Here is a 13,461-nt window from a genome sequence, read left to right on the forward strand (position 1 = left end):
ACAGCACAAAAGTGTATGGCATTTCAGCAAGCAGACCACAACCATGGAAAAAGAAATTACATGAAATTTCCACTATTGAGCTATATAAATATGATATGACATATAAAAGATACAAACGAACAAAAAAATAAAAATAATCCACTCATATGCCTCCATCATGTGACTGCAAAGGCTGTTTTTGAAACATACAAAAGAAACGTGAGGACAGCAAGCACTGATTCTGTAGATAAAAAAAGTCTCAGATAAACATTTGTATTCGTATACATTAAGACAACACAATCCCCGCACTCTCCTTTGTAATTACAATGTATAGCTACCTCTTGGGGGTGGGAGGGGGATAATTTTTTTCTTTTAAACTTCAAATTGTTTTGGGGAAAAAAGGGGACAGTACAAGTACTATACGTATTCACATTATCATAGCAAGTTACTAAAACCAGAACGCTTTATTTTAGTGTAATTATATGTATTTACATGGCAAAACTCATACACATATACTACTGGCAGGAAGCCTGACCTCTCTTCTTCTAGCTTAACGATTAACAACATCACATACTTTTTCACACTACATAGGTCACAGGCCTCCCAGTAACCTTATCTCCTACAGAATTGCCTTCGGAGATTCTCGTCTCGCGTCTCGGATCAAATCGCACCGTTTATGGCGGGATTTGACGCAGCGACTGGCACATTAACCAACAGCAGTAATAATGATGTGTTTTTCGTATAAATAAATATTATAGCAAGATAAAAATCAAAATTCTCCAAACACTCCCTTTCATGCGTGAAAGATGCTTGAGATTTTGGAGTGAGGCCAGTGTCTCCAGCCTCTGGAGATGTTTAAAAAAACTAATCTGAAGATGGAAAACGGACAAGTGGAACAACATGAACAACGTGAAGTGCAAAAATATGGGCAATAAAGCTGTCAAGAGTAAAGGGGGGACACTTGTGTATTTAAATGTCTTAAATGGTAAAAAAAAAACAAGCAGGTGGCTACAGTCAGTGCAGAGTTAGAGTGACTGACATGGAAGGACAAGATGTATTAGACACAGTATGGCTGATATATAAATGCTTTACTTTGAAGGTGGTCGAGAGCTTTTCCACCCAAGAGTCCATCACGGGTGTGTGTTCAGTTATGTGACCAGCAGTAACATGATCAAACATGCAATTACAATTGCACAGAAGAGGTGCCATAGATAAGAGTAAAACTGTTAATGGTGGCCCAAAGATAATAATAAAAGAAGAAACTGCACAGGAAGCAGCGCTGTTTCATCTCAGGATCAACATTCATATCCTACTACAGCCTTTATCCTCCTATAGAGACCCTTGGCTCCTCGTCTCGGAGAACCCCAGCCCCCTCCCCTCTACTCTACTGGGGCTTGTCTGTCTTGTGTGCGGTGAGGAAGGCCATGCCGTGGGTCCTGAAGTGCGTGTTGAGGTCCGAGGCCTTGTCAAAACGCCGGCCGCAGACCTTGCAGCCCAGGTCTCCGTCCTCTCCTTGCTCCAGCGGGGAGCCGGCGGGTGAAGAGCCGTCGTTGGGGGAGCCGCTGCGGGCGCGTGGGGGGCCTCCTCGGTCGGCGTCGCTCTGGGTGTCCCGCACGCGGTGAGCGATGAAGCGGTGTCTGCTGAGCGAGCCGGCCGACGCAAAGCACACGCCGCACTGCAGGCACTGAAAGGAGGCGGTGTCGGCACGGTGACCAGGGATGTGGCGCTGGAACTCGGCGCCGTCCTCCGTGGAGAAGCCGCACGGCACGCAGCGGAACACATTGTCTTCTTCCTCCGGCTCGTTGGGCGCAGACGATGAGGTGGAGGCGGCCGAGCCCCTGGTCCTCTTGGCCGGGACACTCCCCTCCTCCCCGTCCTCCAGGGGGTTCTCCTCCTCTTCTCCTCCTCCTCCGCCCGCCGCCCGGCCTCCAGCTGCTCCACCTCCCTCCCCGTCTTGTTCCGAGGAGCTGCCCGGACCGTCTCCCCCCGTGGCAGCACGCTTCCTGGTCATGGGGGCACCCTGAGGACACAGGACAAAGGGAGACAGAGACTAAACATGTGTAGTACTAAAAGATGAGGAAATCAAAAAATACATGGGAAATGTAAATCTTGATCAATGCTGTCCTGTCTTCCATTACTACAAGACAATATAGGAAAGCTTTTTAACAGTCTTTACTGTTTCGTATCATAAGTAAATTATGCAATATGAGTGCGGAAAACCTATTTATTTGCATTTCTTTTCATTTCGTTTGTGCATTGCATTGAGACAATAGTGTACTGTATATTAATGGAACATCCTAAATCAAGCTTTTTTATGTAAATCTAATTTTTCAACTTTAAATTACAATTTGGACATGAAACATTGTGTCCAGAAACTAAGCGAGCTCTGCACTCACCTGTCCGTCTGTGGTTCTGTGATGGAGCCGAATATGTTTGTCCAGGAGGAACCGACTGCCAAAGGTGCGTTTGCCTTCTGTACAATATCTGTTAAAAGAAATGGTCACGCAAGTCCCTTCACCACTGAGAATATGTCAGATTATAAAATCTCTAATACAAATTTATACAGCCCTACTAACAATCGATACAGAAAGTTTTAAAAACCTGATTGATTAACAATAATAATTTATTTTTTACTTATCAGCCGACATGATACCAATTTTTTAAACATTTGAAATCATAGCTGTGGGTTTGCGTCTGAAACATGTATTTAGTGAAAGCCTATGTGACTCACTGGCAATGGAAGACTCTCTTGTTTCCTTCGTGAATGACTCGCTCGTGACGTCTGAGGCTGGATGACGTGCTGAACGTGCCTCCACATATACGACAGGGGAACTTCAAAGAGATAAGATAAAAAAGAGATAAAGTCTCACTCAAAGGGTGCTACAGTACGGACAGGAAATTAACAAACAGCCTTGCCTACGAGGGGTTTTATTTTTATGCTTTACAATTACAGGTCATTTTCCATCCACAAAATTAAAAGCAGATGAACAGTTCAAACCTCGGTGCCCTTTCAAACTGGATTCAATACAATCAGATTCAAACAAAAGATAAGAGGCTTAGTGTGCCACACCTTGCCGTGCTCCATCTTCACGTGGCTCAGATAGTCTTCGTTGTCGGTGAAGGTGGTCTGACACTGGGGGCAGGTCCACTCGGTCTGGGCGGCGGGTTGCGCGCTGCCGCCCGCTGCGGTCGGAGCCTCATAGTCCTCGTCATCATCTTCATCCTCCTCCTCTTCCTCATCCTCCTCTTGATCCCGCCCCCAGTCCTCTCCGTCAGAGTTGTCGGGTTTTGTGGAGGTTTTGGATTTTGGGCCGGCGGGACCAGACGAGTTGGCCGGGGCCGAGGCCACGTTCGAGGCATCGGACGGAGACTCTGTCTGTTTGGCTGACGGTCCTCGGTGAGCGGTCTGAGAGGAACGTAGGTAAAGTGTGAGCAAACAGAATAGGGCTACAGAGCATCTCCAAATGAATCCATTTACCAACGAAACCAACGAATGGGCAAAACATAAAAGGCAAAAGGCGAGTTCCTGCATGTCTGAATATTTACTTATCAGTAAACAAACCTTAATGTGCTCCATCATGGAACCTTTCTGGGCGTAGAGTTTGGTGCAGTCAGGACACTTGAACACATGCACTTTTTGCTTGGCTAAATGAGTGTCAAAGTGCATGTACAGCAAGGGCTTTTGAGTAAAAACGGTGTCACACATCACACACTTGTAGATCATTCTGAAAAAGGAGGAGAATTTATTTTTTAATAATTTCTTTAAAATGTCTAAACATCTCTTTGAAGACATTTCTCTACACATGGGGTGGAAAACGCCACACACATATTTTTTGGTAGGACACTTACTTGGCCTGTCCTCCAGTGAGCGTGGGGTGCTGGGTGCTGATGTGGCTCTGGGCGCTAGGGGAAGACTTGAAGGCCATGGGGCAGCTGGGGCACTTGTGGAAGACCTCGCAGTGAGCCGTCTGAATGTGGGACTTGATGGAGTTCAACCCTCCGAACACGACCTGGCAACTCGAGCACCTTGGTAAACATCACAATACACAGTTTGATTTTAATATCACTCCAAACCGAAAGATATGAACACATTTTAAATCTGTCTCGGATGTGTATACCTTAACATTTCCACTACAGACAACATATTAAATGACAGGATGTTGGGCACACATTTGTGTGTATTTGCACTTTTAAACCCAATAAAAGCAATTGTCAAATTTCACCACGCCATTTCACACAAAAGTGTTACTTCTGTAGCACGAAAAGAGCAAAAATATCAGATTTAACCAAAGAAAGAAGTTGAATATTATAAAGAGATCTTGCTGTGTTTTTTTAAAATGACAATATTAAGCAATGATGATTGGTATGTTGAGCATAAGCAAAATCTATTGAAATGGGGATTTTTTGGGGGCGCCTTTAGCTCAGTTGGTAAGGCGTCCCCCTCCCGGGCCAGGCCCAGCAGCAGACCCGGGTTCGAATCCCGCCCGTGGTCGTTCTCTGCATGTCACTCCCCTCTCTGCCCGTCACTCCCCTCTCTGCCCCATTTCACCTCTGTCTCTCTGCACTATCAATAAAGCATAAAAATGCCCCAAAAATATCTTTACATTTTTTTTAAGCAGGTAAACGTAATTTAAGCATTCAAGTTAGTGTTACTAGAATTCAAATGTTACTGTTAACAAATAGTGGCCCTTTTCTAATAAATATTCTCTCTCTTGTTTCAGTATCAAATCAAGGACTACACATCATCAGCTCGGTATTAAAGCAAAATGTTAGCACTCGTGTTACATGACAACAGCTCTTAATAACAGTTTTGGGACACGTCTCCACACCTGTATCCAATGCGTCTGGCAAAGTGCAGGCAGGCCTCCTCCAGGTGGGTCTGGAAGCTGGCCTGCCGGGCGATGCCTCCGCACTCGGGACAGACGTGAGGCGCTTTGTGTTTGTGGACCCTCTGGTGGGCCGACACCGCACACGAGTTAGGCAGCATCATGGGAGGCGAGCATTGCGTACACGTCTGAAAAAGAAGGAGAGAGAACGATCAGTAAACCACCAGCATTTCATTCAATAGTTATCAGGGGCACCGAACTGAAGACTCACTGAGTTAGGGGCCGCTCTGATCTGCTGGAAGTGGGTGACCAACTCGGTCTTGCCGGAGAATTGGGTTTGGCACTCTGGACATTTGAAGTTGTTGTACTGCAGCCCCTCGGCCTTCTTGCAGGGCAGGGGCATGAGAGCTTGGGGGCCCTGAGGTGCGCGGCGGACCTGTCGGGGCTGAGCAGAAGAGTCTTTCATTGGGCTGGAGCTGGCAGAGACGGTGGAGCCCCCGGTCGCCGTGGAAGGAGAGGAGACTGGAGGAGAGGAGGACGAAGAGGAGATCAGGCCTGGTCAGCCAAAGGGTGGAATCGGAAGACACAGATGGGAGGTGGTCAATGGAGATGAATCACGAATGAATCACGCACGCATGTTTGGTTTTTTTCTGACTATATTCACTCATAGAAAAAAAACTTAGAATGTAGAGCAGAGACAATCCAAGGATTAACTGGAAATTATTTAAAAGTTATAATTTTTATCCAAAAATCCCACAAAATAATTAGGTTTGTAGATTGCTGGTCAGCCCAAACAAGCAAATCCAAGATGTTGCATCTGAATTGAGAACATAAGTGCCGACTGCAGAACTAGTTGTATGTAAACCACAAGGTAGAATGTTGACTCTTTGTGCACAACTTGTACAGTATAAGGCTGCAACGCATAGTCAGTTGCTTCATTAGTTGATAATGTAATGTCAAAAAGGAATTATCAATCATTTGTCATCTGCCGATAAAAAAAAAGCCAAATGTCCTCCCTTGACTACACCTCAAAATGAGCTAATCTTATGTTTTACTCAGCTTTATATAATTGAAAATTAAACATTGTTGCGGTTTAGACAATAGACACTTTGAAGAAGCCACACTGATTGTCACAATGGGATATTGAGAGGAGCATTTGTCTCAATTTGAATAATCCTAAAAACAAACAATGAAGACAATAATCATCAGCTGCAGCCCTTCTTACCACCAATGGGTGTTATGTCCTGTTGCCCAATCATCTGCTCCACAGTCACAGGCCTCATGACCAGGTGTGAGCACTGCATGACCAGCCCGCGCTCCTTGTGCTCTCTTGCATGCAGCAGTAGGCTGCACTTATTGAAGAAGGCCAGCCTCTTGGCGCAGTGGTTGCAGGTCACCTCGATGCGGAGGGACCGGCGGTCGTAGTGTCGTGCCAGGCTGCGCTCCAGGGCAAAAGCGTCTCCACACTCCAGGCAGCGGTACCCGGTGGCCGGGAGCGGGAGGCCCCACTCTGGCGGAGGAGGCGCCGAGAGGTCGGGCTTGTAGCTCGGCAGCAGGTTCTTACTGTTCAAGATTTTGTTAAAAGCCTCCACCAAGCTGGACTGACTGCGGGAGATGACTGCGCCTGTGCTGTTGACGATGGAGGCAGGTTTGTTTTGTTGGAGGCTGCTGCTGCCTCCGTTGGCCGTCTTAGTAGTGGCTGAACGTACACTGATCCCACCAGCAGCTACTGAGAACTTGGGCGAGGAGGCCACGGTGGGAGTCGCAGGCAGCGCAGCAGATTTAGTGATGCTCACGGCAGTGGCCGAGACCTTGGCCTTGTCAGATGCAGCCATTTTATTCTGGACCTTTGTGGCGGCGGCTAGCATGACACTGCTGGCCGCCAGCGTAGACACAGGCAGAGCGTTGAGAGCACTTACTTTCTGGGAAGTCGTCGTCATGTGACCGGGGGATGCTTCAAGTTTTTGGGCCTTGTTACCCAACACTTTACGTTCCCCTGCTTGAGCTTTAGGGTCCAAACCTTTCCCTGCGGCGCCACCTTTAGGTGCCACTCTTGTGACAGTCCTGGTGATTCCACCTGTGGAGGTTTTAATTGTTTTTATTCTGACTTTGAGAGGTCTGGATGGAGCGCCAGAAGCAGAAGGTTTGGCGACGCCCGTTTCTCCTCCGTCAGTCGACAGGGGTTTAGGCTTTCCATCGTCCACCTCCATCTTCTCCTCACTTGTTCTGACGTTTTCTGCCTTGTCGGCTTTTCCGTCATTGACCTTCTCCACCCCTTTCCCGTTCCCCACCTCCATCTCTTCCTCCTCCTCTTTGGGCTCTCGTAGCTCAGGAGGAGGCGGAGTGGAGGCCACCGCCGGGCTGGAGCACCTTTTAGCAGCAGCAACTTGAGCCGTTGATTTTGGCATCTCCGGTTCAGGACTCTCCGGGGAGTCCCTCTCCTCTATGACGTGTTCTGGATGCCTGTCTTCCAGCTGGGGACTCTGCGCAGAGCCCGACTGGGGTGTGGACGAGGTGAGAGACGCCCCTGAAGGAGTGTCGCCCGGTTTGGGGTGAGACGCAGAGGACGACGTAGGCTGGGTGGAGGAGACAGAGTCAGACTTGTAACGTCGGCTCAGCTGAGGGCAAGTCGGGGAGTCCGGGCTCTCCTGGATCACCAGCGGACTCCCCAAATCAGGGTCTGAATCGTCCTCCTCCATCTGCTGGTGCTGAAAGCCAGCGGGCCCACCTTTGGGTGCTCCGTTAAAAGGCTGAGACGAGTGCAGTGGGTGTGACGACAGGGCGGATGGGGGAGTGGGAAGCAGAGGCTTGGAAGGCGGAAAGAAAGGTGAGGCCAGACCGATGGAGCCCCCCCCTGCACCCAGTGGAGGTGAGCCGGCCGACAGAGAGGAGGACGACGGTAGAGATGCTTTGACACCGTCCGCCCTCTCTTGGCCCGTGTCCTGCTGTTGTTGGTGCTGCTGCTGCAGTAGCTGCATCTTCCTGGCCCGGCCCACTGGGTCTCCAGACCCCTGTGCCACCAGCGGTTTCAGTCTGTTGAAAATGTTCCCGCCCTGCTTGTGAGACTTGACCGCGCCCGCACCCGCTGCTTCTGAAGAAACTCTGGGCGTGTTCAAAGACCATGGCGCTCCGTTAGACTGGGTCTGGCTGAGGGGAAGGGGAGTGGAGGAGACGCCAGACGCCCCAAAACCGTTGTGGTTGAGGGCCTCGGATTCAGCTATTCCAGGGGCACACGCGCCCAGTCTGGGACCCACATCGACCCCCGCGATCACATCGATAGGGTCCTGGTCCGTGTCACCCTCACCTCCATCAACAGTTTCGAGGCGTACTTTGTTCTTTACAATCACACTAACGATTGGGGTGTCCGACTGGGGGTCTGAGGGGCTTGGAGGTCTCAGGGAGGACCCCACGCCCACCACATTGTCCGTTTTCCCCAGGGGTGCACCTGCAGCTCCATGGGGTCCCTCCGCCTCATCCGGGTTAGACTGGATGGCCTCTTTAGCGTCTATGTCAGGAATGTCAAATGCTGCCAACAGGTCATCGAAATCTGGGGTCTTCATGTCCCCCATACCGGGATCAACTCCTAGCAAAAAGATTAAATTCATTATAGTTAAGATCACAGAAGGCAACAGAAAAAGCCAGCATGAATATGGTGTTGTTGTCCATCAGCCTTAGCTCTGCACTGCTAGCAAAATACCTACTGCAAAAATCTCAACATGCAAAATATTAAAAATCGTTACCGGTGGCTGAAAATGTTTATATTTTCGTGGTTAATTCCGCGCACAACATTTCTTGAATACACCTTCGTTGGACACAAATAGGCAAAGCTACAGCAGGTTAGCTTGTCATCAGTGCAGCTAGCCTCTGGACTAGCGGGATGCCTGTTAGCCAGCTAGCGACGGCGTTTCTGCAAGCAAGCAACCAACCCATCCTCTTGTATCAGCACCGATTCGCTATGAATGGGAATCACTGCATCGATAATAAATATATGTTCTGTGCATGCAAAGCTTTGCAGTAGTGACCATTACGGACACAATTATACCGAGAAAGCCACCTCGGTAATTCTGAGCTAACAATATTCCTTCCCCGGTTGAGGTTGGCTAGCTGGCCGCTGAGCTCCAGCCCAGACAGACAAGAGAGAGAGAGAGGGGTCATTGAGCTAACGAGTTAGCGTTCGCCATTAAAAATCAACCAGAGCGGTTTTGCTGAGGTACAGTATGACAGCGGTAAAAGTCCGGTGACGGTAGTGTCGACGATGGCACAGGAGATGGTGGCCGGGACGGGGATTTTCGTTACATTTATCATGTATTTCGATTGTTTACCTGGATGTGCGTTTCCCGACTATCCTAGCTCGTTTTCAGCTGAAAATGCTGCGCTTCCCGTCACATGACCCCACAAAACCTATCAGGCTGGGATGATAGCGCTGGAAAAATGCAAGGAGGATGCTGCAAACGACACGTATGTTTGTTGCAACAAAACATAAATCACTGACTTTACCAGTCTGTTTATAAAAAGCATACCGAGCCATGGTACGTCAGCAACATTCAGTTCTGAGGGCAACACAAACTCCAGAGGGCGACATGTTTGCACACAGCTTTTATTGCAAAACAAAAACAAAGACATGACAGGGATGGTGCTAACTGTTTGAGAGCCTGTCATCACAAACCTCTGATCTCATCCGGTAAATCATCAGTAATATGTTGAGAAAATGTTGGAGGGAAAAGAGAAATATGAAATATGAGAAATGTTCCTTCTATATTTTTAAGATGATAGTATTCATGTTCTGGGCAGATTGTACACTAAAGAGTCATTGTGTTGGTGGTTTTAAGTGTCCTTCAGAAAACAATAGTATTAAACGTCAGACGGTCAGTCAGACGAAGAATTAGCAATCTTTTCATATGAGAAAGTCTGCACATTTTTTATTTCCTTGTCATATGTGAAGTCTCTTGGTTCCTCATTTCTTCTTCTCTTCATCCTTCTTGCCATCTGGCTTGTTTCCTGTCTGGGAGGCCAGGGAGCCCATGGCGTTGCGGATGGCCTCGTTGTTCGGGTCGACACCGGGAAGGTTCTCCAAGACGCTCTGAAGGAACTCTGGGTCCTGCATCACATCATAGTCATCTTCCTCCTGTTCAATCACAATATAGGATACAGTTAATTAGGTCACCATTTAAGAGCAACAGATCCATGATTTTACTGTGCCTCATAGTAAGGTAAACACCTGTGTGTATGCATGCATGTGTTAATATGAACTTCACCCTTGTCTTTGCAACTACTGAGAATACTACATTAATACTAATTACACAAGGGCCAACTGTGCCCTATTCAACAACTGCAAACATCCTATGATGACTCACCTTGGCTGATTCTGCAGTGTCCATGGGGGCTCCTGTGTCCATCTCTCCGTACTCTGTTCACAGAACAAGCGGGAAAAAAACTTTTATTCTCAACGGATATACCAACAAATACAAGAGTGACCAGAAGTGATAGCAAGATCATACATGTGTGAGATAAGTGAAACTCACCTCCTCCAGCAAGAGACATCTGCATGGCGTAGGCGATCTGCTCCTCCTCTGTCATGCTGCTGAAGTCGGGAAGCACTGCTGCTGCGCTCTCAGGCTGAGATACTGACATCTTCAGTAAGGCTTCCTCTGATTCTATGAGAAAAACAAAACCCAATAGTGGACGAATAAGTATCAATCTGTCCAATCCTAACAATTATTCTAAACAGCGCCGTCTCATAAAGCATCTATTGTCAATCCTCTATTTACCATCAGCGCTGGGTGTGGTCACGCCTGCCTCAGCAGCAGAGGAAGCAGCGACTCTGCGGGCCTCTTCCTCCTGCCTCTGTCGCTGCTCCTCCATTGAAACACGCAGGGCCTATAGGAACACACAAGAGACAGCACAGTGAGAAATAAATATAAAGTGTGCCACCTCTAACTCTAAAATATATATATTTTTAAATACATAAAAAGCTGACAAAGCCAGTCAGCATTTGAGAATGATGATCGAAACACGATTCTAACATCCACAGCAGCCTCACATGTTCCAGGCAGGGGCAACTTGGAAAATACTGTTTTGCATATTTAGCAATTAATGAAAAGAAAAAACATGAATTTCTCTCTGGCATTTGACACATATCTATATAAAGCTTACCAAGGCTAGCTCCGGATCAGCACTGGGATCCACACCAAACTCAAAGTCGCTGGCACCAAGACCCATCATAGAGCCTCCCTCACCAGCCAGGATTGGAGAGGAAAGCAGCGCATCAGCCAGACTCGGCCCTGGAGGGACTGTGACCAAGTGGGAGCCAGTCCCCTCCTTCCCATTTAAAGTATTTATAAAGCCAGTCAGCTTCTCTGTGTTCAACTCCTGAAGAAACACATGGAGACAGATGGCAAAGGCCGATTGAAAACAGTGTATGGGTGTGAAGAAGTGTCAGAAATCAAGAAAATATAGTACAATACATTTGATGTACTGTGCCTTATAGCAGTATAATGAAGATGAACAGATAATTTGTCACCTCTTCTCCAAAATTGATAATGTCCACATTCACTTTCTCCTTCTTCAAGCGCTTTGCCAACTTGACGAGCTGTAGAATCGGCAGGTGAAGAAAAAGAACAGACACACATTGACATTGATTTGCCACTGTTTAACCTTTGATGTAGCCTGGAAATCCAGACCCTGATATCTTGAACGATAGAGGGTCTGGCCACGATCAATAGTAATTTCCAACTCAAGGGGCGGCTCCTACTCGTGCATTTCAAATGCCACTGCACGCAGTTGGATAGCACTACAACCAATCAGAGCGATGCACAAGGTGACGTAAGCCCTGTTTGTTTAGCGAACAGCTGTTAAACTGTTAAATTAAATGTTTGCCGTTGTCGGTCGGCAAAACAGAACATTCCACTTACTTGCTAATGAAAGATTAGAGTGCCGTCTTCCAAATCGTAAAGGGTCGAGGCCAAAGCAGTCTCAAACTCACACAACATATCCACAGCCATCTTTGATGTTTACTATCACGGCTTCGACGTCGCATGCACATCACTGTCGTCATCCGGTTACGTCCTCCCCAGAGTACCATATAAAGGGCTCTGGCGCGCCCATATTAGATAGAACCAATTGAAACGTGAGCCCGGATTTCTGGTCTTCTTGAAAAAGCTTCAACGGAGAGTGTCCAGACCAACAGGCGCAGCAAATTTTATTTTCCAGTGCCTACTGGCAGGTCTGGGAATGCCAGGCTACCTTTGATGTATAATCGTCAGGAAAAAAAAACCTTCCTCACTGCGGGATTAACACAAATCTGATACAAGACTTCAAACTCACGTCTTTTTCGTTATCCTCCACAGGACTCCCAACAAAAGCAATGATCCTCATCTTGTGGTTCTTTCCTTGTCTGTGTTTTAGGGCCAGCTATGCAGAAAAAATAACATGACAAAAAGGGCTTTTAAAAAATGCTGCTGCAGAGAACAAAACTCTTTAGATACATTGGCAACATATTATCAAGGTTACACACGTGAGCCACTCTAATGCCCGTGCAGAAGCAGATGTTTCCTATGGGCTGGACAGCATGGAGTTTGGACAGGATGCGGCCAGAATCTGGTGTCAGTGTGGTCAGGACCTCACAGTTACTGCAAGAAAACAGGAATATCACTTAAATGTCCCAACATGACCATATCGGATCATGCCCCTCTGATCTGTTTATGGTTAATTGTGAGGCATTAGTTCATTATAAAAAATAAGAAAAATGTAGATGCTAACCATTTTTGAGTATTTTAAATAGCAAAATCAGATAAATTTATTGATAGAAGCCCACTTCTTACTACCAATAAAGGCCTCGTTTTTAGAATAATTAATTCAATATCTTTTTAAGGATATGTAGGAACCCTGCTTACAATAAGAAATTAAGAGACAGAAACGCTTACTTTGCCATAGTGATGAGGCCCACGTTGTTCTCTGGATTGCTCCGTGTTTTGGAGTGACACACAATGTTGACAGCATCTTGTTGAGCCTGTAGCCTCGTTGGTAGAAAGTCTCCATTTCTCATGTATTCACTGTTGTCCACACTAAAGGAAGGAACACATTTGTTAATCTCGGCTCGGTTTTGTCACTTATCTAACACTTCATTCCCATATAGGGCATTAAAGTTAGTGTTACATGAATAAGACATCTCAATTCCTCTACAGCCATTAGCTCCCTGTGGAAACGTATGTCTCCTTCAACAGGACAACCGTTAAACGTCTGCCATGAAAGCCAAAACAGCATTAGCACGGCGTGCTAACGTTAGCAGCTTTTGACGTGTCACTTGTGTAAACAATCAAATAAACAGTTGTCAGTGGATCATTTCAGTAGAAAAAGATAAATTGGATATAAAAAACATTCACAAATGTAGTCATATAAGCAACAGTTAAAAAAATACGGCAGTAAGACCGAAAATGCAGGGCTAACTTTAGCTGCAATGACTCAGCCGGTTATTAGCTGCTTGGTCGTCAACGGTTAGTTATTAACCCCATTAACCGGGTCTATGAACCAACTAAACGAGTCATTATTTACGGGCTTGGTGTGAACCGCTAACAAATCATCAACTATCGATAATACACATTTGTAGAGTTCTTACCAGACCATAGTACTTTCCAGCCCCATTTTGGAAACTTCTTGT

The 13,461-nt window shown here is 46.8% G+C and overlaps 2 protein-coding genes across 3 annotated transcripts; both read right to left on the reverse strand.

Annotated features, from left to right (window-relative positions):
* Positions 1–22: 22 nt before the first annotated feature.
* Positions 23–9,166, reverse strand: znf687b (zinc finger protein 687b). 2 transcript variants are annotated; one of them, XM_080044813.1, is made up of 10 exons: positions 9,128–9,166; positions 6,031–8,388; positions 5,077–5,327; positions 4,809–4,993; positions 3,829–4,005; positions 3,542–3,704; positions 3,050–3,385; positions 2,711–2,811; positions 2,376–2,463; positions 23–1,999 (listed from the first exon to the last, which is right to left on the reverse strand). In XM_080044813.1, exons 2-10 carry the CDS (start codon positions 8,372–8,374, stop codon positions 1,364–1,366), a joined length of 4,281 nt encoding a protein of 1,426 aa, XP_079900939.1. In that variant the 5' UTR covers positions 8,375–8,388; positions 9,128–9,166; the 3' UTR covers positions 23–1,363. The 2 variants fall into 2 exon arrangements, with proteins under 2 accessions (XP_079900939.1, XP_079900938.1); XM_080044812.1 differs by having other exon boundaries at positions 5,077–5,360.
* A 226-nt stretch (positions 9,167–9,392) lies between these two features.
* On the reverse strand, positions 9,393–13,458 carry psmd4a (proteasome 26S subunit ubiquitin receptor, non-ATPase 4a). The gene is made up of 10 exons (XM_080045036.1): positions 13,420–13,458; positions 12,728–12,868; positions 12,319–12,433; positions 12,129–12,215; positions 11,326–11,394; positions 10,959–11,174; positions 10,574–10,682; positions 10,328–10,459; positions 10,160–10,212; positions 9,393–9,930 (listed from the first exon to the last, which is right to left on the reverse strand). The coding sequence occupies exons 1-10, from the start codon at positions 13,443–13,445 to the stop codon at positions 9,760–9,762; spliced, it is 1,119 nt and encodes a 372-aa protein (XP_079901162.1). The 5' UTR covers positions 13,446–13,458; the 3' UTR covers positions 9,393–9,759.
* Between the last annotated feature and the right edge of the window lie 3 nt (positions 13,459–13,461).

This window comes from Ammodytes marinus (assembly GCF_949987685.1).
Source record: "Ammodytes marinus genome assembly, chromosome: 17".
Lineage (NCBI taxonomy): Eukaryota > Metazoa > Chordata > Actinopteri > Uranoscopiformes > Ammodytidae > Ammodytes > Ammodytes marinus.